The sequence below is a fragment of the Aquarana catesbeiana genome, linkage group LG04 (genome assembly GCF_042186555.1).
Source record: "Aquarana catesbeiana isolate 2022-GZ linkage group LG04, ASM4218655v1, whole genome shotgun sequence".
Classification (NCBI taxonomy): domain Eukaryota; kingdom Metazoa; phylum Chordata; class Amphibia; order Anura; family Ranidae; genus Aquarana; species Aquarana catesbeiana.
In genome coordinates, this window is record NC_133327.1 from 8338475 (window position 1) to 8365381 (window position 26907).

The window sequence follows — 26907 nt, forward strand, 5'->3', positions numbered from 1 at the left end:
CAGTTATAGGTGGGGGCTGTGGCCATTTGTTTTTATTGTTGGAATATTGGCGGGAGGGCGCACTGGACACTTTTGGCAACATCTCCACCTTCTGGAGCTCTAGAGTTGCACTAGTGCACTTCCAAGCGCTCTCACCTCTGCTTTATGTGCAGGCAGGCTGGTTTCCCATCTGTACCAATATGCAGTGGAGTCGGCGGGGGGTGACGGTGGCTGGAGCCCCGAGTCGGTCCCCAAAAATCCCAGAGCGGGGACCAATCTGACCCGAGCACAGCCGTTTGACATAGCCTGCAGCACCTATGATCGACGTCCCACTGGTCCAATGCGGGGACGTCTATCATAGGCGTTGAAGGCTCCAGAAGGCGGGAATTACAATGCTGCCACTGCGCCACTGTCAGAAGACCCCCAATCACCGCTCGGGCGGGCGGCTCTCCTCTCCTCTCTTGTGTCATGGCTCTGGCTGCCTGGAGTGCCTGCCGTCTACTCTACAGGCGCGACGCACACTACGGCTGAGCTGCAGGAGGAGGTCATGTCCTGAAGTCAGGTAGGTCAGTGTAATGGTCAGTGTATGTCAGTTAGGTCAGTGTGGATCAGGTAGGTCAGTGTGGATCAGGTAGGTCAGTGTGGATTAGGTAGGTCAGGTAGGTCAGTTTAATGGTCAGTGTAGGTGAGTGTAATGGTCAGTGTATGTCAGGTAGGTCAGTGTGGGTCAGTGTATGTCAGAACGGTGAGTGTAATGGTCAATATATGTCAGGTAGGTCAGTTTATGTCAGGTGGGTGAGTGTAATGGCCAGTGTATGTCAGGTAGGTCAGTGCGTGTCAGGTAGGTAACACCCCCCCTTCCCGGTGCTGGGCTCGGACTTCGGGCTGAAGCCCCTGTTTTTTTGCCACCTAGCAACGCCCCAGCCAATAGGTATACCTTCTGCTCTACACCCCCTGTGCACCCCACCTGTATCCTGCTTCCCTGGACTGCTATCCTGTGCACCACCTTGTTTCTCATAAACATTGTTACCCCTGTGTACCTGTATGCCCAGTATCTCAAGGCTTTAAGACACCCCTGTACTCGTGTCCCAGGAACTCAATAACCCAGTGTTGTAAGTATCTTTTACCAGTATTCCTGCCTATCTGTAAGCCCTGCACCCCAGTGCTGCACAAAACCCTTGCCATTCCTGTGAGTCCTGTATTCTGTGCTTTTCCAGATTTTGTCTCTATTTCTTCCTTGTACCAGGTCAGATGTAGCCTGCACAGAGCACACTATCCAGCATGCAGGCTGCATGGAGGGTTCACAATGCAAGCCATTTAGAACAGCCCCATTCATGACAGACAGATCAGCAGGAAATCTGTAGATCTTTGGGAATAGCATCAGTAAATTCTTGGATGCCGTGATCAGCAGATCTCTCCCCTCCCTCCTGTTCTGCACACCGAGATATCTCCTCCTCTGACTCCCTCCCTCTGACACACATCTTTTTTGTTTTGGTTCTTTCTTCTGCAGTCAGCGATGGCGTTTTCTGATGCGAGGAAGGAGCTGGACTGTTCCATCTGTCTGAACATTGATCCCAATCCTGTGACACTGAGATGTGGACACAACTTCTGCCAGGAATGTATAGAAGATGTTCTGAATACACAGGGGGGGTCTGGAGTTTATCGCTGCCCTGAATGCAGAGAAGAGTTCCAGGAGCGGCCTATACTTAGCAGGGACATAACACTGCGCAACATAATGGAGGGTGTCCAATCTACCGAGCCAGAAAAGGAGAAGGAGAGCCAGATCTTTTGTACATACTGTATTCACTCTTCTGTACCCGCTGTTAAATCTTGTCTAATGTGTGAAGCTTCTCTGTGTGATGACCATATAAATGTCCACAGCAAGTCATCCCATCATGTCCTATCTGTCCTCACCACTCCCCAGAAGAACAGGAAATGCACCGTCCATGAGAAGATCCTGGAGTATTACTGCACTGAGGACTCGGTCTGTCTCTGTGGGTCCTGCAGGCTGCATGGAGACCATCAGGGACACCAGGTGGAGGCACTGGAGGAGGCCTCTGAGAAGAGGAAGGAGAACCTGGCCAATGCTTTGCAGAAGTTGGTGAAAAGGAGAGAGGAGATGGAGGAAATCATCAAGAATCTGCAGAAGTACAAGATAAAAGTGCAAGACGGTGCAGATGGTGTAACCAAGAGAGTCATGACCCTATTCAGAGACATCAGGAGACAACTGGACATCCTGGAGAGGAGAGTTCTTAAAGAGATAACTATGAAGGCAGAGAGAGTCTCATTCCCAGCCTCTGATTTGATCCAGGATCTGGAGATAAAGAAGGATGAGCTGTCCAGGAAGATACATCACCTCGAGGAGATATGTAACATGACGGACCCACTGAGTGTTTTACAGGAATCAGACAAAGGTGACTTGTGTGATACTGAGGATGAAGATGAGGAGGACAAAGAGAGACGTGATAAACTCCTTTATGGTGGGGAGGAACTGATTGCGGCTGAGATCTTGCACCTACTACATACAGGATTATTTGATATAATAACAGGGGTAAATAAAGGGATACATATACCAGAACCTGAAGAAATAACACTGGATGAAGACACGGCTAATAATTATCTATATATTTCAAATGAGAAGAAGACCGCACGCAAGGTAGCAGAAAGCCTAAATCGCCCTCAATCACCAAAGAGACCCATGGGAATGATACCTCAGGTGATGAGCAGTCAGATTTTCTCCTCAGGGAGACATTACTGGGATGTGGATGTTGGGGTATCATCACACTGGAAGGTTGGGATTTGTTACCCCAGTATATTTAAGATAGGAACCTATACAGAAATTGGACATAATCCCATGTCCTGGTGTCTAGAGAGCAAGTCTAATCAGTTATCAGCAAAACATGACAAAAAATCCATCACTTTACCTGATAATTTAATAACCAAAGTCAGAATAAATCTGGATTATGAGGCCGGCCAGATCTCTCTTTATGAGTTGGGTATCCCGATCCGACACCTCCACACCTTCACTGCCTTCTTCACCGAGCCCCTCCATGCCGTGTTTTATGTAAAGGAAGGTTTTATAAAGATAGGTGGAGGGAGGCAGGAAGTGTGACAAAATTGACCCCAAGACTGGTGACCTCTCCGGTGTCCTGACTGGTTGACCTAAGGTCCTACAGTATAGAATTCCTACTGGCAGATGTTGTGGTCACTGACAAGTCAGATTTTGGACTACAGCTCCCAGCATGCCTCCTAACATGTCTGCACAAGTCTTATCAATCAGTGCAACATGGTTTGATTAAGAGAATATTCAATTTTTAATTAAACACGTAGATAAGGTAACTGATATATAATCCATATTGTAATGCAATGTTATTAATCTTTGAGCTCAGAATGCTTCTACCTAAAATCCCAAACTCTCATACTATTTTGTTGGAACTTGCTCACTGCTTTTCCCAGAAGCTTGCACAGAGCTGGGGGTTCAATGACAGAAAACCCCTGCAGTGGTTTACCATTAATGCTCCCTCTTTGGTAGGATACCTAAAAATGTATCTTTTTTGTAATAAAAGGAGTTGAGTACAGTGGGACAATTATCGGGCAGAACCTTTTTAATTCTCAATCACCTTCACTGACAGTACGCTAGTCACTTATCTGTATCTACAGAACAGACGCAGATGTGAATCTCCAATAACATTTGATAAAATGCTTTCAATGTATACAGCTGACCTAGAAGAGCTTGTTCCCTATTCTAATGTATGCCATTTACTCTAATGTACTGCATGTCATTATCAAAGTAAATCTGTTGTTTTCCCCTTTCAGGACAAAGTAACGTATTATCTTACAAGGTTGTATATCCACTTAAGGACCAAGCCTATTTTTGACATGTGTTGTTTACAAGTTAAAATCTTTTTTTTTTGCTAGAAAATTACTTAGAACCCCCAAATATATATATATAATTTTTTTTTTAGAACCCCCAAATATAATTGTGCTGCACCAAATATATTTTGTAAGCATATGTTTAGCTGCAGGTGAATGAGCACAAAAGTAATGTGTGTGGTTGTGCCATTGAGACTTATTGGTACCACTGCACACCTGCAAAAGGGCTGTGTGTGTTTTTTGTGCATTGCAGGAGTGCACACACTTTCCTGCAGCACAATAATGTCCACCTAGGGCAGGGGTAATCAAATAAAATGAAAAGAGGTCTGAATTGCTCTCTAATATAAAATAAAAAAAAGCCAATCACATCCATATTTTAAGAAAAAGAAAAACACATTACATATAGTGACCCCATCAGAGTCTCCCTTACATCGGGTGTCTCCATCAGCACGCCTACTTACATAATGTGTTCCCATCAGAGTCTCCCTTACATCAGGTGCCCCCATCAGAGTGTCCCCCTTAAATTAGGTGCCCCCATCAGTCTCCCATACATCAGGTTTCCCTATCAGAGTCCCCCTTAAATTAGATGCCCTATCAGAGTCCCCCTTAAATCAGGTGCCCCCAATAGAGTCCCCCTTACATTAGGTGCCCCCATCAGAGTCCCCCTTACATTAGGTGCCCCCATCAGAGTCCCCCTTACATTAGGTGCCCCCATCAGAGTCCCCCTTACATTAGGGTCTGGAGGATCTTAGTTATGAGGAAAGGTTGCAAGCACTGAACTTTTTCTCTCTGGAGAAGAGATGCTTGAGAGGGGATATGATTTCAATTTACAAATACCGTACTGGTGACCCCACAATAGAGATAAAACTTTTTCGCAGAAGAGAGTTTAATAAGACTCGTGGCCACTCATTACAATTAGAAGAAAAGAGGTTTAACCTTAAACTACGTAGAGGGTTCTTTACTGTAAGAGCGGCAAGGATGTGAATTCCCTTCCACAGGCAGTGGTCTCAGCGGGGAGCATTGATAGCTTCAAGAAACTATTAGATAATCACCTGAATGACCGCAACATACAGGGATATACAATGTAATACTGACATATAATCACACACATAGGTTGGACTTGATGGACTTGTGTCTTTTTTCAACCTCACCTACTATGTACTATTAGGTGCCCCCATCAGAGTCCCCCTTACATTAAGTGCCCCCATTAGAGCCCCCCTTACATTAGGTACCCCCATCAGAGCCCCCCTTACATTAGGTGCCCCCATTAGAGCCCCCCTTACATTAGGTGCCCCCATCAGAGCCCCCCTTACATTAGGTGCCCCCATCAGAGCCCCCCTTACATTAGGTGCCCCCATCAGAGCCCCCCTTACATTAGGTGCCCCCATCAGAGTTCCCTCTTACATTAGCATCCATTACATCAAGTTTCTCCATCAGAGCCCCCCCCTTAAAGCTGGTGTGTTCGTCAGAGTGTCCCCTAAATTAGGTGTCCCCATCAGAGTCCATCTTACTTTAGGTGCCCCCATCAAAGTTCCTCCCTACATTAGGTACCCCCATCAGAGTCCCCTTTACATCAGGGGCGGATCCAGAGTCTTGTCTCGGGAGGGGCACTGTCAGAAATACGTTTTTTTGTGGGCAATTTATCTGGGAAATGGTTGATGTTGGCGCTTCATTCATCACTGCACCATGCTTGTTATGGTGTCAGGATGATTGAAGCGCATTATTTCTATTATTACATTGTAATATAAAATGAAATGGTTCAACTCACCATAATGCAGAATCAGTGGGAGCCCCGAGTGTGTCACTTTCCACCGTCACCTGCCACACGTTGCGGATTGTCACTTGCCACGTCACTTGCCACACATTGCGAATTGTCACTTGCCACATCATCTGCCACACCTTGTGGATTGTCACTTGCCACGTCACCTGCCACACCTTGCAGATTGTCACTTGCCACGTCACTTGCCACACATTGCAGATTCTCCACTTGCCACACCTTGCGGATTGTCCACTTGCCACGTCACCTGTCACTTGCCACGTCACCTGCCACAACTTGTGGATTGTCACTTGCCACGTCACTTGCCACACATTGCGGATTGTACACGTCACCTGCCACACCTTGCAGATTGTCCACTTACCACGTCACTTGCCACATCACCTGCCACAATTTGGGGATAGTCACCTACCTGCTAAGGTGGTGTTTTATCTGTTTCTTGCTGTGTCCCAGACTCAAGCAGCAGAGAGATAATGTAATCTCTCTGCTGCTCACGCTGCCTGCACAGTGAGGGCGGAACTTGGTTCTTGCAGGGATGCAGGGCGGTGAGAGATGATCTCATCTCTCTGCTCCCCGTCCTTCAGCTAGTTGATAGGGCCAGCTGTGCGCTCACGCCGAGCCGCCCACACACTGACGCGGTAGCCCGGCCTGCCCGGCCACAACTCACGCTGACTGCTCGCAAACCACGCCGCCCGGCTTGCCCGCGGAGAGACCGGCGGAGTGGCTCGCGGAGCGGCTCGCGGAGCCGCCCGCTCTCTCATCTGCCAGGCCCCCAACAAATTTCTCGGGGGTGGCAATTGCCCCGTTGCTTCCCCCTGGATCCGCCCCTGCCTTACATTAGGTGCCCCCATCACAGTCCCCCCCTACAATAGGTGCCCCATAAGAGTTCCCCCTGACATTAGCTGTCCCCATCAAAGTCCCCCCTTACATTAGGTGCCCCTATCAGAGACAATGCAAGATTCTGACAGCCACAGATACCCAGAGGTAGAGGAATGATAGGATTTGTAGTTTTACCACAGCTGGAGTGCTGAGACTTCCTACCCCTTCTCTAAGATGTATTAGTCAGTAGACAGTGTTGGTATCATACAGCCCATATTTAAAGGAGAAATTAAACACTCTTCTTACATTTCTTTAGTTGCTTCCTGGTTTCTGGCTTAGGCCAAAATGATGTCATACTGTACATCCCAGGAGTGTTCAGATGAGGGCTTTCTAAGCTAAGCACACCCACCTGCCTACATGCCTGAACTAAGGGCAGATGAATTCCAGGAAGTAAATGCATGCCTGAATCATCTGCCCTAACTCAAGATGGCCGCAGCTAGAAATGTTAGTGGGATGTATTTCAAAGTGATTGCTCAAAAAAATAAAGCATGGATGGAGGAATTTACTTTGAGTGTTAACCACTCCCAGTTTGGGCCAATTCGGGCATTCCTCACCTACATGTAAAAAACATCTTTTTTTTTGCTAGAAAGCCACTTAAAACCCCCAAATATTATCTATCTATCTATCTATCTATCTATCTATCTATCTATCTATCTATCTATCTATCTATCTATCTATCTATCTATCTATCTATCTATTTTTTTTAGCAGAGGCCCTAGAGAATAAAATGTCACACGAAATTTGCGCAGCGTTTTTTCAAATGCAATTTTTTTTTTATAAAAAATACACTAATGAATTTTAACGCACAAAAATATAACAATACAATACCCAATTGTTTGGTAGATAATAAAAAAAGATGAAGCTAAGCCGAGTAAATAGATACCAAACATGTCATGCTTTAAAGTTGCATCCGCCCGTGGAACAGCGCCAAACTACAGTCCCTAAAAATCGACATAGGCAGCGCTTTAAAAGACTTTACAAAATACCAGTGCAGGGTTACACAGGAGGTCTGGCGTAAAAATGATTGCTCTTGCTCTGATGTTCACAGCGATACTCGCACGTGTGGTGCAATTGTTGTTTACAGATGCGCGCAAGGACCTACGCGGGTATTTGCATTTGCGCATGAGCACAGGGGGGGGAATGGGGGCGCTTTAAAAAATTTTTTATTATTATTATTATTTTTTTTTAACACTAAGTAACTTTTTATTACTACTACAAGGGATTATAGTACCAGCAGCAGCACAACAGTGAGTTTTTCATTTTTTTTTTCAGAGTCCTCTTATATCAGCGAACCCCCCCCTTAGAGACCAACCGTTGATCTCTAGCTGGGGGGGGGGGGTTCGCTGATATAAGGGGACTTTGATCTAATGGGGAGGGGGTTTCTGAGGAGGGGGGTTTCCAATATAAAGAGGCTCTAATCTAATGGGAGTCTGCTGATATAAGGCGATCTCTAATGGGGGGGTGCTGACTGCAGATCCAATGGTTGATCAGCATTATATCAGCAGTCAGCATCCCCCATTAGAGACCACCATTATATCAGAGTCCCCTTATATCAGCACCCCCCTTACAGACCCCCATTAGATTAGAGTCCCTTTATATTAGCACCTCACCCCCCCCTAGAGACCCCCCATCAGCTCAGAGTCCCCTTTTAGCAGTCCCCCCCTCCCTTTGAGACCCCCATTACAGAGGGACAGAGAGACCCCCCTTATAGCAACACATGCCTTCTATTGAGCTGTCTATATCTTGCCAACATGAAGGACTGTCGCTGTAGCCACTGCAAAAGTGTGTGGGAACCGGCAGAAGTTAGCGGGCGGAGCTGGGAGGTGGAGCAGCTCTAATAAAATCACATGTGCAACTGTGCATGCACACTGCAAAAGCATCACTGGTTGCTAGGACGCTGGTGGTCCTAGCAACTAATGAAAAGATTCATAGGCTGGCAGAGGAGGGGGGGGGAGCGGAGGGGATGGCAGCCGAAAGGAATTATTACAGCATTCAAGAATACCCCCACTATGTTCCCGCACTGGCTCCAGTCCTGTCCATCCCCAGGAAAGATATCTGATGGGGCTGGAGGTATGCTGTGTCAGGGTCTCAGGAGGGCAGAAACTCGGCCACAAGTGTCAAAACCCAGACTGTCCAGGTCATTCCTGCACAGGTGGCAACCCTAGTTGGTGGTGGCTAATGAAGGTGAATGGATTTTGAAGGGGTGGGTAGTGGTGATCAGCGGAAGTGGGTGCATGTTGAAGTAGGGAGTTGAAGGTGGCTGATGGAGCTGGGTGGATGTTGAAGGGAAGGTTACTGATGGTTGATGAAGGTGGGTGGATGTTGAAGGGGGAGTTAGTGGTAGCCAGTGAAGGTGGGTGGATGTTGAAAGAAGAGTTGGTGATGGCCAGTGAAGGTGGGTGGATGTTGGGGGGGGGTTGGTAGTAGCAAATGAAGGTGGGTGGATGTTGAAGGGGGGGCATTTGTGATGGCTGATAGAGGTGGATGGATGTTGAAGGGGGGTTGGAGGTGACTGATGAAGATGGGTGGATGTTTAAGGGAGGAAGTTGGTGCTAGCAATTAAGATGAGTGGATGTTGGTGGAGGGGAAGCTGGTGGTGGCCAATGAAGATGGATGGATGTTGAAGGGGGGAAGTTGGTGGTGGCAATGAAGATGGGTGAATGTTGATGAGGGAAGTTGGTGGTGTTGATGAAGATGGGTGCAGTTGGGGGGGAAGTTGGTGGTGATCATGAAGTTGAGTTGATGTTGAAGGGGGAGTTGGTGGTGGCCAATGAAGATGGGTGGATGTTGAAGGCATCAGGGATGCTGGGATGTTTCTCTGGGCAGGAATAGGCAGTGGTGTAGCGTGGGGAGTGCGAGGGGGGCCACCGCCCTGGGCGCAAAATTTAGAGGGGCGCTCTCATGAGTGTGGACTGTCTAGCACAAGAATAAAAGCCCCTTGTTAAACTTATGATGCAGGAGATCCACTTTGCTCAGCAACAGCGGCCGTTCTTGGAGTGCGGGCGGGCGGCTGGGGGGTTCCGTCTCACGGTGGTGATCAGCGAGGGGCCGAGCCGAGGACAGATAGGCTGGCTGCCTGAGAGCCCAGGACTGGGAAGAATAGTTCCATCACGGCCGCCTCCTCCTTGACCTAGCCCCCCTGACCCCACCCCCCCAAGAGATGAGAAGCGGTGGGCGCAGCATCTCCCGTGCCACCAGAGCATGGATTGCTTGAACTTCCTCTCCGCAGTAACATGAGGCCCAGGGAACAGGCTGACTGAGGACCCAGACGACATGCAAGAAGGCGGACGTTGCCAGGGAGCCCCTGGAAGGATCAAAGCACCCCCGGATCAAGGAGACAGACTGGCATGGAGGGTAGGGCTAGCAGTCTCTCTCATCTCCCCCTCAGGCCCCTCTCCCTCTCTCAGCCCCCCCCTTCCCTCAGCTCCACCGTCTCTCTGTTCCCAGTGTCTCTCTCTGACTCTCTCTCAGTGAATCCAAATCACCAGTGCTGCAAAAACACACAATTGTGCAAATATATAAATAAATAAACAAACTCATTTTATATAATAATCAATAAAAAGTTCATCCATAGCCATAAAGTCCATTCATAGCCATGTTTTTTGGATGCTTTTTATTGATTATTATATGAAATTGTGTGTTCTTGCAGCACTGGTGATTTGGATTCACTACCCAGTAGGGCTATCTTAGAATTATTGTATTTGATGAATTGTTATATAACATTTCCTGTGCGTTATTTGCACAATGAGGTTTCTTGCAGCACTGGTGATTTAGGACTCACTACCCAGTAGGTTTTTTTTTTCAATATTTCAGTTAATGGGAGCTACATACAGTATGTCATATTCACACTATAATACTTGTTGCAGCACTGTGCCAGTGGGGTATTGATCCCGGCACGGTGCTGCAACAAGTATTATAGTGTGAATATGACATATGTAGCTCCCATTAACTGAAATATTATAAAATCCCCCCTCCTAATGCCTATGATGGCTAACCTGTGTAGAAAAGTTGTAAACACCTATTTTCAGGCTGTCCAGTCATGTTATCCCCTGTGTGAGCCAGTGGTGTATGCAGGAGAGAGGCGGGAGCGCCAACATCAGATGAGACATAGGATCTATGCATGATGTCACCACTCCATGCTTTACCAGTCATTGTGAAGCACACTCTCCTCTCCCCTACAGCCATCACTGTCTCACACAGGAGATCATGTGACCAGACTGGAGCTAGCTGAAAATAGGTAAGTCTGTGGGTCAAGGGGGTGCAAATTACTTGCCTCGTCCCGGGCGCTGACAACCCACACTACGCCACTGGGAATAGGCAACAGTCCTTTGGAAGGAAGGAGGGACTCCCCTGCCTACAGGTAGTTGGCAGGTATGCAAATGTGCTATCAAATGGGGGGTGGAGGAAGGTCTCAGACCTTGTGTAACTCAGACATGGAGCAACAAAGAGCTCATACAGAGGGTTTTGGGGAGGGAATGTGGTGGAGCAGTGTGGGAAAGGTGAAGATGAGTAACAAAAGAGTTTGGACAAACAAGAGAACTACTTTCGTTACTTTACCTTCATTGAATCACTTTAAGTATGACTATTCTAAAATATCACCATTATAGACCATTTTGTTGCAGTTATCATAAAAATGAATACTGTTGCAATGTATCATTACAATGATTTACAATGAATTGTCACCATCCCAATGTATCATAAACATTTACTGCTCTGCTGTATCAATATTATATTCTATCACTATTAATAAGAACAGGTATTCCAATGTATCACTATTATTATCACTAATCTAATGCGTCTCTATTATTGTCACTAATTTATTGTATCACTGTTAATATTATCACTAATTTATTGTATCACTGTTAATAAGAACAGGTGTGACAATGGATCATTGTTATTGCCACTAATCTAATGTTTTAGGACACGTGGAGAGATTTTGGTGAAATTGCTGATTTTGTGTTTGTTCAATCTTCTGGTAAATTAGCCTGTTATTTCTTCATATTTTCTCCTAAGGTAACATTTTATTTAGAATAAAATATATACTGCACCCATGTTATTATGCAAAGTGTTAGTTTTTGTGTTATTTATTATTATATATTTTTATACATAAAGAAATTAAACTAAAGATATTAAATGTGAAGGGACAGCAAATTACAGTACAGTGCTATATCAGTCACTGCAGGGTGAGGGGGAGTAGTACAGTATCAGGCAGTGTAGGGTGGGGGTGTGTAGTATTGGATTGTAGTACAGTGCTGTATCAGGAAGTGTAGGGTGTGGGGGGTGTAATATTGGATTGTAGTACAGTGCTGTATGAGGCGGTGTAGGGTGTGTGTGTGTGGGGGGGGGGGGGGGGGGGAGTATTGGATTGTAGTACAGTTCTGTATAAGGCAGTGTAGAATGTGGGGGGTAGTATTGGATTGTAGTACAGTGCTGTGTCGGGCAGTGTAGAATGTGGGGGGGGGGGGGGGTAGTATTAGATTGTAGTACAGTGCTGTTTCAGGCAGTGTAGGTGGGTGGGGGTGTGTAGTATTGGATTGTAGTACAGTGTTGTATCGGGCAGTGTAGGGTGGGGGGTGTAGTATTGGATTGTAGTACAGTGCTGTATCAGGCAGTGTAGGGTGGAGGTGTGTAGTATTGGATTGTAGTACAGTGCTGTATCAGTTAGTGTAGGGTGGGTGGGGGTGTGTAGTATTGGATTATAGTACTGTGCTGTATCAGGCAGTGTAGGATGGAGGTGTGTAGTATTGGATTGTAGTACTGTGCTGTATCAGGCAGTGTAGGGTGGGGGTGTAGTATTGGATTGCAGTACAGTGCTGTATGAGGCAGTGTAAGGTGGAGGTGTGTAGTATTGGATTGTAGTACTGTGCTGTATCAGGCAGTGTAGGGTGGAGGTGTGTAGTATTGGATTGTAGTACAGTGCTCTATTAGCCAGTGTAGGGTGGGGGGTGTAGTACTAGAACTGTAGTACAGCGCTGTACTAGGCAATGTAGGGTGGAGGGTGTAGTACACAGCTTTAGGTCTAGGCCCCCCGGTTCCTACCACCATCATTCCCCAGGGCCCGCCCACTGGCTGTTCCACTGAATCTGCAAACTGGCCATCCTACCGACTCCATTAGTGCACAAACTTGTATTTTAACACTCTACAACTTAATATATCCTCCATCCCATGTCCTCCTTATCCTCTAGTTCCATCTCCTCCTCCTCCCCTAGTCCCATCTCCTCTTCCTCCAATCCAATCTCCTCCATACCACCTCCTCCTCCAGTCCCATCTCCTTCATCCCATGTTCTCCCCCTCCTCCTCCAGTCCCATCTCCTCTATCCCATGCCTTTCTCCTCCTCCTGCAGTACCATCACCCAATCCCATGACCTCCTCCTCCTCCAGTCACATCTCCTCCATCCTATGTCCTCCTCCTCTAGTATCATCTCCTGCTCCTCTATTCCCATCTCTTCCATCACATGCCCTCCTCCTCCTTCAGTCTCATCTCCTCCATCCCATGGCTCCCTCCTCCAGTCCTATCTCCTCCAACCCATGACCTCTTCCTCTTCCAGTCCGTCTCCTCCATCCTATGTCCTCCTTCTCCAGTCCCATTTCCTCCATCCCATGTCCTTCTCCTCCAGTCCCATCTCCTCCATCCAAAGTCCTCCTCCTCCTCCTCCTCCAGTACCATTTCCTCCATACAATGTCCTCCCCCTCCTTCAGTCCCATCTCCTCTATCCCATGTCCTTCTCCTCCTCCAGTCTCATCTCCTCCATCCCTTGCCCTCCTCCTCCAGTCCCATCTCCTCCACCCTATGTCCTCTCCACTCCCATTTCCTCCATTCCATGTCCTACTCGTCCTCCAGTCAAATCTCCTCCATACCATATCTTCCTCCTCCAGTATCATCTCCTCTATACCATGCCCTCCTTCAGTACCATCTCCTCCATTCTATGTCCTCCTCCTCCAGTCCCATCTCCTCCATCCTATGTCCTTCTCCTCCAGCCCCATCTCCTCTTCTTCCTCCAGTCTCATCTTCTCCATCCCATGTCCTCCTCCTCCAGTCTCATCTCCTCCATCCTATGTCCTCCTCCTCGAGTTTCATCTTCCCCATCCCATGTCCTCCTCCCCCTGCCCATATATACTGATCATATACACTATACTAATCATATATACTGTTCATACATTCTCCTTTTTATTATGATAGTTCTGATACACTGACAGCCCCTGATCCTGTAGATGAGTGTACGGTGGTATCTGTGGGTTTTCCTGTGATCTGTATAGAGGGAGGAAACCCTCTCCGGAGATGGGATTAGAATGCCGCAATCACAGAGGATTAGATTGCCCAGAAATCAGCAGATTGCCTGGCTGCCATTGCATGTCTGAGCCGTTCTTCCTCCTCTATCCCTCTGTACGGGACCCATAGGAAGCATCCGATTCCTCCTCCTCCCTCTGTCTGGCTGTCAGTGTCCTATGTAAACATGGGTGATCTCCCAAACCTGGTGAAGATCGTGGTCTCCCTTAAGATCCAGCCCAGTGATGGGCCAGTCTATTTTAAGGTAAACGGGCAGAGGTTCACCCAGAACTGGACCATTTAAATACTGACCGGGTCCAAGCCCAAGATTGAGGTCGTACTGAGGCCCGGAGTGCGGAAAGTAACAGAGATGTGTGTGCTATTCTGTGGATGCTGAGGGCAATCACTGCAGGGTAGGATGGCCCTGGTTCTGGGCCCTGGTTCTGGGCTCTTCCTCCTTGATTATGGCCCTGATCATGGACCCTCCCTTTGAGAGGCCAACACCATGGCATCCTTTCTCCACAGTATAATAATGCAAAGAGCGATGTTGATGTCATCACACTAGTGCATCATCCAGGACGGCCCACCATTGGGTGATGTTCGGAAGAAGAAGAGGACAGCATCATGGGACCAGATGGAAAACAGTTAAAAGATAACTAGAAAAAAAAAAATTCCATCCCTATCCCAAACCCCAGGGTCACCTGACTCCTCCATAAGCCCCAGACAAATTCAGGGCCTTTCAACTTGGATAGGAACTGGTGTTTAGAGAATAGAAGCTAACCAATGTCCTGTGTATGAAAAGAACCCCAGAGCGCTCAACTTACTGGTAGCATTGGCCAGTTAAGGGGCAGATTGCGAGTCTGTCCGCGATCAGCATTAATTGAAGTCATATGCAGTAAGGAGGGTAGAATAGAGCGCTGGCAGGGGCAGCTAGTGAGATGTACAAACAACAATAATAATAGTAGAAGTCCAGTTAATGTTTGGAAGCTTAGTCCATTTCCTTCTGGATCCAGACCTGTATTAAAGGTTCTGGTCGGTGTTGATAGCGGCAGCCAATTCAGGAGAGCAGAAGAGACTCTATGATAATGAGAAGAAGGAAGAGAGGGCAGCGCCGCTCTAAGCGTAATATGTTAGTTAAAAAGCTTTAATTTAATGCTCAAATACCATTTGAGCAGTGGTATACAGGATGTTCTCTCAGTTCCAGCTGGGCAGCAGTGATGGGTCAGTCACCGGCCACTACGGTGGCGTCCATAGCTCCGAGGCTGGAGGATATCACAGCAGGGCACGTCAGCAGGCTCGTCAGGCGCTTGAGCGCTCGCGTTCGGAGCATGCGTGCTCCTTCATCAGGCGTATAATTGGGCCATCATCGACAGGGTTTATATAGAGAGAGGGGAGAGGAAGGGGCGGCGCGAGGAACTACAAGGTGCAGCAGACCAGCGCTAGTTCCAAACCGCAAATCCTGCATAAATCCCACTAACGATTTAGCCATACAGTAATAATGTGCTTATCTTTGGCAAGACATGTTGAAAAGTCCATATACAACACAGGACTAAGGATGGGTAAATAAACTGAAATACAATAAAATTAGATGAGAGTAAAAATAAAAATGAAAATAGATATGAATAAAAATAAATTTAAAAAAAAAAAGGAGAAAAGGGAAGGAAAAGAAAGTCAAGGTAAAGATAATAATAATAAATAAAAAAATAAATAAAAATAAAAATAGAAATAAAGATAAAAATAAATATAAAGTTAAATAAAGATAAAAATAGATGGATCGAATGGAATAAGGTAAATTCAAATGAAGTAGAGTAGGGTAAAATCAAAAGCATTACAACTGTTTTTTTACGGGATTAGGGAATAAGCATGAATAGGAGGTTCATTAGTTTATCGGGTGTACTTCCAAGTTGATGTTGTGACAATCTCATTGACCACAAATTTCCTGTTGAGAGATTATGTTTTAAATGTAATCAGTATATGGGGGTTAATTATTATTTTACAGGAGTTTGTTTATAACTAATTATGAGCATTATGAGCAGGACAATAGTACTGATTTGGAGGTATCCAAAGCCCATCCGCACACATGCATATATATGTGTGCACATGCGCACACCTGCACCCATAAGGAGATTGAGTCGGTATGCAGAGACTATGCAAACAACGGTCAAATACAGGCATGCACATAAACGCACATACACACACACAGGCACATGTGCATGCCCACATGCACACGTTATTACTATACATACTCATCTCCAAAGCAATGTGGGCTAGAATAGGGTTTCTCTGGTAGACGTGACTATGAGTGGCCCTTGGGCTCGTATGAGTAATGAAGAAGATGGGAGGGGGGGGAGGAAACCATGGGTTTATCTAGCGGTAGGGTGAGTGCTGGTGGTGGGTTATAGGGAATAGCTATGATTAGGATGGATGGATCTGTGGGTACCAGTATATGCTAATAAATGGAGTGAATTTCGATGTCCTTGTTCAGAGCCCCAGGCTTTAAACTATCCAGAGTGTAAATCCAGAAGGTTCCCCTCTCGCACAGACACTTAATGTGTTTGGCTTGGGAGAACCTACACGGAAGGGTCTCTATGACCCAGACCTGTAGGCCATTGGTGGGGCCCTGATGGAATTCAGTGAGGTGTCTTGGGATGGTAAGGTCGCTATGAGATTGTCACAACGTCAACTTGTAAGTACACCCGATGAACTAATAAATCTCCAATACATTTTTATTCCCTAATTCTGTAAAAAAAACAATTATAATGCTATTCATTTCACTCTACTCTATTTGAATTTACCTTATTCCATTCGATCTATTTTATCTTTATTTAACTTTATATTTATTTTTATTTCTATTTTTTTTCTATTTTTTTTTATTATCTTTACCTTTACTTTTTTCCTTTCCTTTTCTCCTTTTTTTATATTTATTTTTATTCAGATCTATTTTCATTATTATTTTTATTTTTTCTCTTTATTTACCCATCCTTAGTCCTGTGTTGTGTATATATAATATATATATATATATATATATATATATATATATATATATATATATATATATATATATATATATATATATATATATATATATATATATGGACTTTTCAACATGTCTGGCCAAATATAAGCACCTTATTAATGTATGGCTAAATCGTTAGGGGGCGTCATCTGGATCCGCTCGGAGATGGCCGCCTAGCTCGTGTTTTCCCGCACACCGGAGCGGTTAAAATGAGCCAGAGGGAAGAGACACTGCTCCTCGACAATGGGAAAAGGAGACAGAAGCTCCTCTAACACCCGCGGCATGAAAGAACTGAGCTCACAGCTGCCCGCCATCACCCTGCTTGCCGCCACCCTGCTTGCCGCCTGTCAGCTCCGGAGCCTTGCCTGAAGCAGCGTACAGCCACCTGCGCAGAGCCTCAGCCTCTCAGACATTCAGGCCGACCTACAGGCTTTCGCCATGGACATTAAATCCACACTAACTGCAGCAATCTCTGACCTCAAGGTGGAAGTACAATCTATTGCTGCCAGGATGGGATAGTGGAACAGGCCTCAGCACGGCAGATGGACGCTATTAAGCAGATACAGAGTCAGATATGCATCTATCACACATAATAGAACTGCACAGACACTTCGAGGACCTCGACAACCATGGAAGACGCAACAATATACGTATAAGAGGGGTACCAGAGCCTAAGGATCAGAGTCCTCTAGAGCAGTGGTAATCAACCCTGTCCTCAGGGCCCACTAACAGGCCAGGTTTGCAAGATAACTGAAATACATTACAGGTGATATCATTTGCTGCTCAGTGATTGCAGTATTCCAGTCTGCATCTCCCCAAGGTAATACTTAAAATCTGGCCTGTTAGTGGGCCCTGAGGACTGGGTTGAGGACCACTGCTCTAGAGCACACTGCCGCAGCTATTTTTAAAGAGTTACTGGACAGACCAGCAGATTCTCCCATAGAATTCGAGAGAATTCACAGAGCTCTCAGACCAAGGGGACGAGACAATGACCCCTCCCAGGGATATAATCTGTTGTCTAGTCAATTTCCCTCTGAAAGAGGCTATTCTGAAGAAAGCCAGGGAGAAACACCGTGTGATTTTCAATGGTAACGAAATTAAATTGTACCAAGATCTTTCCAATATTACTTTACAGCAACGCAGAGCATTGCGTTCACTGCTAGATGTTTTAAGTACCAGAGGCATTCCATATAGATGGAAGTTCCCATTTTGCTTATCAGCCTCTTGGAGAGGCCACACAGCTTTACTATGCGTTCTAAACTTCCCTATCGTAAAGGTTTCCGAGTGGTACAATTCTTTTTCACTTAAAGACATGTGGATCGAAGTTGCAAAGAATAGTACACCAAGAGCCCAAAGACACAGGGATCGCCGCCGATCACCTTCAGCCCAGCACATCAGAAGAGGGCAAGGCCAGAGAAGCCCTGGTTTTGTGGCCCCTCCATGCCGCAGAGATCGCATGGATCAAGCAGACAGGATGGACACTTGAATAGCTTTAAAAGACAAGACAGCAGTTCATTTTTCTATACCGCCTATTGCTCAAGATCTGTGTCAATGAATCTCCAAAGTATACCTGATTTATCCCCTTCCCGCCGACCGAACGCACATATGCGTACTCGGCTTTCCGGGGTTATACCGGGATGATGCCCGCAGCTGCAGGCATCATCCCGGTACCGTTGTTTTCAGCGGGCGATCGGCTACCCGAGTATAACAACCGATGCGGCTTCGTTCCAGCCTTCTAATTGTAAACGCGGAAGCGACGTCATGACGTCACTTCCCGTTTACTCGGCTGCCAATGGCGCCGAATTTAAAAAAGTATACAGTATTCAGAATCACCGTTTTCGGCGATCTGAATACTTTGAAGTGTAAAGGAGGGATGGGGGGTCTTTTAGACCCCCCATCCCTCCATAAAGAGTACCTGTCACCACCTATTACTGTCACAAGGGATGTTTACATTGCTTGTGACAGCAATAAAAGTAAAAAAAAAAAATTTAAACACAATTTATAAAAGTACAAAAATAAATAAAATAAATAAATAAATAAAAAAAAAATTTTTAAAGCGCCCCCGTCCCCGCGAGCTCGCGCAGCGAAGAAAACGCATACGGAAGTCGCGCCCGCATATGTAAACGGTGTTCAAACCACACATGTGAGGTATCGCCGCGATCGTCAGAGTGAGAGCAATAATTCTAGCCCTAGACCTCCTTTGTAGCTCAAACCTGGTAACCGTAAAAAATTTTTAAAACGTCGCCTATGGAAATTCATAGGTACCGTAGTTCGTCGCCATTCCACGAGTGCGTGCAATTATAAAGGGTGACATGTTTGGTATCTATTTACTCGGCGTAACATCATCTTTCACATTATACAAAAAAATTGGGGTAACTTTACTGTTTGGATTTTTTAAAATTCATGAAAGTGTCACTTTTCCAAAAATTTGCGTTTAAAACACCGCTGCACAAATACCATGTGATAAAAAATATTGCAACAATCGCCATTTTATTCTCTAGACTCTCTTCTAAAAAAATATATATAATGTTTGGGGGTTCTAAGTAATTTTCTAGCAAAAAATACAGATTTTAACTTGTAAACACCAAATTTCAAAAATAGGCTTAGTCATGAAAGGTATATCTTCCGCTTGATATTAACTATCTATGTTACAGGTCTTCACCTCATCCTTTTATACCCTTAGCACGTAGCAGCCATATCCAGAAGTAGCGCGTGAAGCCTGGACATCAAAATCCGGTATATGTATGAGGTAATCGATTGAAGGGTACCCATGAGTAACATCCGTTTGACATTCAATTTTCACCACAGGAGGACTCTTTATTTTTTCTTTCCTTTTCTTTTTTTTCCCTTATGGACTCCTAAATCATACACCTCTGAAAACAACATACTCTGTTGCAAAGAAATAAACATGCTATTTGTCAAGCTACAACACTATAATATCTTTTGCTGTATGTATCTAAGCCAGACATGCAATTCTTCATGAGTGGCTTAATTACATTAAAGAGTATTTTCTGCATGTTCAATAGCAACTTACATAACAGAACACATGAACGAATGAAGACATCCTGGTGGTCTGATAGTCCAAGATACGTCTAACTGATACATCCCTTATTACACCTATCTAAGTGCAGGTTGGGCGTCCTTTTGCTTTTCTGCCTTCCTACATGTAAAATATTACATAACCAGCAAAAATCGGACCAACATAATCCCTAACCAATGATTCAAACCCCTTTAGACCACCAGAATGGATCGTATATAAAGATACTAGTTATGTGACTTTCAAGGTTGAAATTATTATACAAGTTTTAGTCAAACAGGTTGTAAACATGTTAATCTGGGTTGATAAGTGCTTTTAAGCTTCTTATGGTTATTACCAAAAATAAGGAAGAGGAAAAAAATGCAGGAGAGAATTTAATCGAAAAAGTTCTGAAGTTGACACGATTAGTTCAAATGTCTAACCAATCACTTTAGATGATAACAGGCGAATAAACCTTACACAAACTCACTTTAAAGAGGAAAGAAATGGTATAAGGTTAAATAAGAAGAAATATAATCAATAATACCCCATATACAACGTATGGTCCTATTGTAGTCATTCAATCAAGAGGACTCCTTTTCCCAACCACATTCTTTCATCTACTTCTTTTCCCCATAATATATAACATCCACATACTGCCTCTAGGTGGTAGGTACCAGTATTACAGTAGAACTCCTAAGACACGCTTACCACCAGAGGGAGATTTCTTTATTTTCCCTCTAAATATTCTGGATCCTATTCATTGCTGTCTAAGTACTACTATCCCTCTCTTGAAATACTCCTGGGTGTACAAGGGAGGAATAATACACTCCATAACATATAAGGTGGAATAGCAGGCCTCATTCTACCTCTGGTAATAATATAAGACCCTTGGGGTCATTTTCTTCTCTTTTTTTTTTTGCACAAACCCCTCATCCTACTCACTCCAAGGTACAACATTCTGATACTACACACAATCACCATTTCAAATTAAAGAACATAACTTTCTTCATTATCACTGAAACTAATTTCCATTAATGCAAAGGGACTCAATATCCCTGAAAAAAAAATCACAATTTCTCAAAGCATTTAACAGCATGAAGGCTAATATTGCATGCATCCAGGAAACACATTTCAGATCGGACAAAAATTCCGAAATTCAAAGATGATAGATTTCCATTGGCATATCTTGCCACAAGTCCAGACTCGAAAACCAAAGGTGTAACTATTTTAATCTCTAAACAAACACCCTTTCAGCTGATCGACTCCATCTACGACCCACTGGGCAGATACATATTCCTTAAAGGAAAAATTGGCCCCCACCCTATCGTGATCCCAAACATTTATGCTCCTAACATGAAACAAGTTGCATTCTTCCGACAAATAGGGGATCTTTTAACTTCATTTTCCACAGGCATCCTCATTCTAGGAGGGGACTTTAATGTACTACTAAATCCCATTCTAGACACCTCTAATGGTATGTCATCTCTTCCATTTAGAGCCATAAAATAAATCAAACTACAACTCCAAGGTCTCGTGCTACATGACGTCTGGAGAACTCTAAATCCCCAGGTGAAAGACTACACTTTTCACCCTTGCATCAAAAATACTCAAGAATTGACTATTTTTGTTTTTATCCCAATCTGACCTTAAGCTTGTTAGTGAAACCTCAATTGAACCCATGATCTTATCTCACCACCACCCCATTACAATGTCTCTAATATTCCCTGACAAAATACTCAAAACAAAGTCCTGGAGACCGAACACTTCCATACTCAAAGAACCTACCAACATCCAACATTTTCATAACTGTCTGAGGTAATATTTCACACGAAATGACAACCATGAGACCTCACTTCTTAATCAGTGGGAAGCACACAAATGTGTCATAAGGGGGGAATTTATAGTTGAGATGGCCAGAATTAAAAAAGAACAAACTAAAGTCAACACCCTCATATATCAAATCCACAAACTTGAAAAAATACACAAACTCTCTTTGGCTGCCTCACCGCTTAATGAACCGACGCAAGCCAGAGCTCAACTTTCAGAAGAGCTAAACATGAAAGCAAAAGATAATATATTCTCAGACACAAAATGTATTACGAACAAGGTAACAAAAGTGGAAGGTTGTTAGCAAAGGCGGTGTAAGGTACTTGTGATAGGTAATGTCCTAAGTGGAGCTTGTGTGCTGAGGAGTCAGGCCAAAACTTAGTCAGGCAGATCAGGTTGGCAACAGATCAGACAAAGCGATACACGATCGAAATCCAGAGAGTGGTCAGGCAGGCAAAGGTCATACATGAGCTGGTGGTGAAGTACAAAATCAGCAGGCTAGAGAGTAGTCAGGAATTCAGGCAGAAGTTCATATACGGTATTCAGAGTCACAAAGCAGTCACAACACCCAGGGAGCTAGTCCACACAAACGGCCACTGAGAGATAGGAAGTGCAGCTATTTATGGGTTGCTTTGATTGTAGATTCTCCACAGCTGGCAGCAGGTGAGGCTAGTGAGTCCAAGGTAATGTATCAAACTGAGAGAACATCAGTCATAACTCCAGAGCTCTACTGTGGCACAACAAGTAAGACTGCAGCTGTGGGACCGGGAATATACTGGTTCGAATACACCCAGGTACATGACAGGCTCTCCAATTTCGGCGAACGCTACACGCAAACTTGAATCTCCTAAAACTGATAGGGAACTTGACAACACAATTAAGGACACGAAACTGGGGAAAGCCCCAGGACCAGATGGTTTCCCTCTACATTACTATAAAACATTCTCAAACATACTGAAACCATGATTCCTAGCAGCCTTCCAAACACTTCAGACAGGGGAAAAACCTTCCCCACTTTTAGAAGCACATATAGCGGTAATTCCCAAAGAGGGGAAAGACGAGACTCAGGTCACAAACTATCGCCCAATTTCGCTCATAAACGTGGAGGTTAAATTATACGCTAAAATACTAGCAAGCAGACTTATACCTCTACTCACCTCACTTATATCATTAGACCAAGTTGGGTTTATCCCCAGAAGGGAAGGTCTAGATAACACAAAAAAAGTGCTTAACATCCATCACTGGCTTACTACCAATGAAAAGCAGGGCTTCTTTCTCCCACTAGACGCGGAAAAGGCATTTGACAGAGTGGCCTGGGACTACATGGATGCCGTACTGAACTCTATAGGTATTCCACCTTTAATGAGAGCAAGCATCCGCGTACTATACTGCAACCCGATGGCAAAAGTACGAGTCAATGGCCACCTGTCGAACGCCTTTTAATTGCAAAATGGTAGGAGACAGGGTTGCCCCTTATCCCCACTATTGTTCGTCCTTACACTAGAACCTCTGTTAAATAGAATAAGACAAAACCCGGACATAAAAGGAATTGAAATACGGAACTTGCAGCATTTGCAGATGATATGCTCCTTTTCCTGTCTCAACCACACACACGACACTCCCCAATCTTATTCATGACCTAGAACATTTCCAATCGTTATCTAGCCTAAAGATAAATCATTCCAAATTGCACGCTCTCAATATCTCGCTAACACCTGACTCAGTAAAGCTATGCCAAAAAAACGTTCCCTTTGCATAGTCCAAAGATGCCATAACATACCTAGGGATTCAAATTCCCAATCACATGCCAGACCTTTTTAATCTCAATTATATACCTATCCTTAAAGAAACATACAACAATCAAAAAGGTTGGAATTCTCTAAATATATCTTGGTTTAGCAGAGCATCTTTGATCAAGATGACAATTCTACCACGATTCCTTTAAATTTTACAAACAATTCCCACTAGAGCACCAAACTCCTTTTTTACCTCCTTCCGCCGAGCTTGCTCAACTTTTATATGGAGAGGCAAACCCCCCAGAATCAAACATACCCGCTTGAACTTACCAAAATCTAGGGGAGGAATTGCTCTCCCAGACTTATGGAAATATTACCACTCCTCCCAACTAGCAAGAATTGTTGACTGGAATATACATCGGCAGGTCAAGGACTGGGTATCTCTAGAACATTCACAAATATCACAACCTCTTAGAACCCTCCCTTGCATACATCCTAAACACTACCCACCACAGGCTAAATCCCACCCTTTAATAGGCCCCATTCTAGATATCTTTCATGAGGCTTCAAAAACTGACACCCCAACACCCTGATTGGGACCTCTGACCCCGCTGAGAGGTAACTCAGACTTTCAGCCAGGATCTAGAGCAAAACTTCCTCTTGAGGGTTTGGCCGCATAAAGACATTTTGACTAAACACTTCTTTAGAGGGAACATCCTCAAAACAAGAGACGAATTTAACAGTGAAATCAACCCGAAAGTTCTAACAGAATGGAACTACATACAAATAAAACACTACCTGACCAAACAAGAGACAACACACACATGGACAAGACCTCGATCCTGATCCTTGCTGCCAAACGAATCCACAAAGACATACTATTTCTATCTTATATGTTTCACGCTTTGGGGAACTTAGTAACTTCACCAGTACATCATGTCAAGCATGGGAACGAGACCTTAATACCCAAATTTCATCAACAGAATGGGAATCGACCTTCATGTACGCACACAAAGGCTCCCTTAATGTGTCAACTCAAGAATGTGTATATAAAATCCTTACACGATGGTATATAACTCCCACCCTGTTAAACCAATTCTACCCCAAGTCTCCAATAAGTGCTGGAGATGTGGAAATGAGGAAGGCACCATGATTCATATATGTTGGTCGTGCCCAATGATCCAGCCATTCTGGCATATGGTCCACGACACTATTAGCTCTGTCACGTTGGAAGAAATGAACTTTACACCAACACAGTATCTTTTGCACCACAGCAAAACCTCTAGAAAATGATATCTTAAATCTTTACCTATGTTTATGACAAGCGCTGCAAGACATTGTATACCATACCACTGGCGTTCAACAAATATCCCCTTCAAAAGGGAATAGTACCATAGAATCAACCACATTGAAAAAATAGAGGAACTTATCAGCATATCACAAGAAAACATATCAAAGTACACATCAACATGGTATAACTGGATACAATTCAAGAATAGCAAGGCCTATGAAGCAACAACATAGCTTGATAAGGAAAAGAAACAGGTCAGAGATAAGATGATAATTGTAGGAAAGAAGGAAACAAGAGGATACTTACACCCCCAACCCCCCCTTTTTTTTCTTTCTTCATTCTCCCCACCCCTTAAACTAATTTCAATCCATCAGAAATAGATAAAAAGAAAATACTATACTATAACCTTTATATTATGAATGATATATAGTCCTTTCTAGACATGAGTTATATAAATACTATACAATATTATTCTCACGTTACTGAATTACATTCTTTGTTTGCTTAAAGTTTATCTGATTTTAATTATGTAACAATATATGGTTTTGTAACCGAAAATGTGATGTTGTTTTTGCATATTCAATGTATGCTATTTTTGTTATACAATAAAACATTTGTGGAAAAAAAAATCGTTAGTGGGATTTATGCGGAGTTTGCGGTTTGGAACTAGCGCTGGTCTGCTACACCTTGTAGTTCCTCGCGCCGCCCCTTCCTCTCCCCTCTCTCTATATAAACCCTGCCTATGATGGCCGAATTATACGCCTGATGAAGGAGCACGCATGCTCCGAACGCAAGCGCTCAAGCCACGCCCCCTATTCTCAAGCGCCTGACTAGCCTGCTGTGATATCCTCCAGCCTCGTAGCTACAGATGCCACCTGTATATATCACTGGTATATACCACTGCTCAAATGTGAGATTACTTTTAAAGCAAATTAAAGCTTTTTTTAACTATCATATTATGCTTAGAGCGGAGCTGCTCTCTCTTCCTTCTTCTCATTAATTGAAGTAAGCGGCAGCACCGAGCGTCTCTTTAGCTGCCTCTGTGTCTTCCAGAGACATTTTTTCAGGATTTTCACACATTAAAATACACATTTCAGGCCCAATAACGATATTTTCTGAAAACAGTGACCCTGGAGAGTAAAATGTTGGTATTTCCAATTTTGTATGTCACAAGACAATTGCACACATGTTTATTCAGTAAAAAATACGCTAAAGTTAATATTAGGGCACACAAACACAATATAATACCCAATTTCTTGGTAAAATATAAAGATGAGGTTCCAAGTTTTAAAATTCCACACGCTCCTGAAACTGTGAAACCTCTGTGCCCAAAATGATCCATAGCTGATGCTTTAAAAGCCTTAATAGTTTATCAGTTTACGGTTAACCATGAATGATGACTCAAAAGCAGAGCCGGTACGGGGGGGGGGGGGGGGGGGCGGAAGGGGCGAATGCCCTGGGCGGGACAATTTATTGGGGGTGGGGGGGGGCACAAGGAAATGAAGAGCCGCCTCTGCTGACAACAATGCCACTGCGGCGTTAAAGAGGAGGGCCCATTAAAAAAAAATAAAAAATAAAAGTCAGCAGCTAGAAATACTGCAGCTGCTGACTTTTAATTGGACACTTACCTGTCCCAGGGTCCAGCGATGCGGGGGATCTGTAATGAGTCTCAGATAATTGACAAGAGGGAGGGAGCAGAGCTGAGCCCTTCCTGTGCCGAGGGGGAAGTGATGTCACCAGCCCAGGCACTGAAAGAGGCAGACTACGAGGGACCCCCTAGCAACAGGCATTTAGAGGTGAGTAAAAAAACAAAAAAAAATTTCCAAATGTTTTTTTATATTTTTTTTTTAGGAATTTTCTTGTTTTTTTTTTTTTCTTTGGGTGGAACACCACTTTAAGCTCCGGCCAGGAGTGGTTTAACATTGCCTGTGTGCTTTACGGCCAGGCAGTGGAGAGAGAGGACGAAGCGAAGCTGTGTCTTAGGCAGGAGGCGGGGCCAGCACTGTGTTGTCCGGGGAAGGAGAGGGGGAGGAGAAGGGGAGGAGATTCCAGCAGCCGGAGCAAAATGTTTCCCGCTGCTCCGGAGACACAGATCTCGCTCCCCCCGGCCATCACCCCCCCACTACTTGAGTGCTCAGTGGAGCGGTCCCCGCACACCTGGAGGAGGCATCTGACATGCAGTGGCGAGGACTGGAATAAAAAGGTCCCGCGGAGGAGGCCCCACGAGCGCTGTATGGAGCTGATTG

At 44.5% G+C, this 26907-nt stretch overlaps 2 protein-coding genes across 2 annotated transcripts in view; one reads left to right on the forward strand and one right to left on the reverse strand.

Moving 5' to 3' along the window:
• LOC141139021 (uncharacterized) overlaps positions 1 to 26907 on the reverse strand; it is a 128749-nt gene that overhangs the window by 53273 nt on the left and 48569 nt on the right. The window lies entirely within an intron of this gene.
• On the forward strand, positions 1266 to 11556 carry LOC141139020 (E3 ubiquitin/ISG15 ligase TRIM25-like). Its single transcript, XM_073624792.1, has one exon. It carries the CDS (start codon positions 1496 to 1498, stop codon positions 3089 to 3091), a length of 1596 nt encoding a protein of 531 aa, XP_073480893.1. The 5' UTR covers positions 1266 to 1495; the 3' UTR covers positions 3092 to 11556.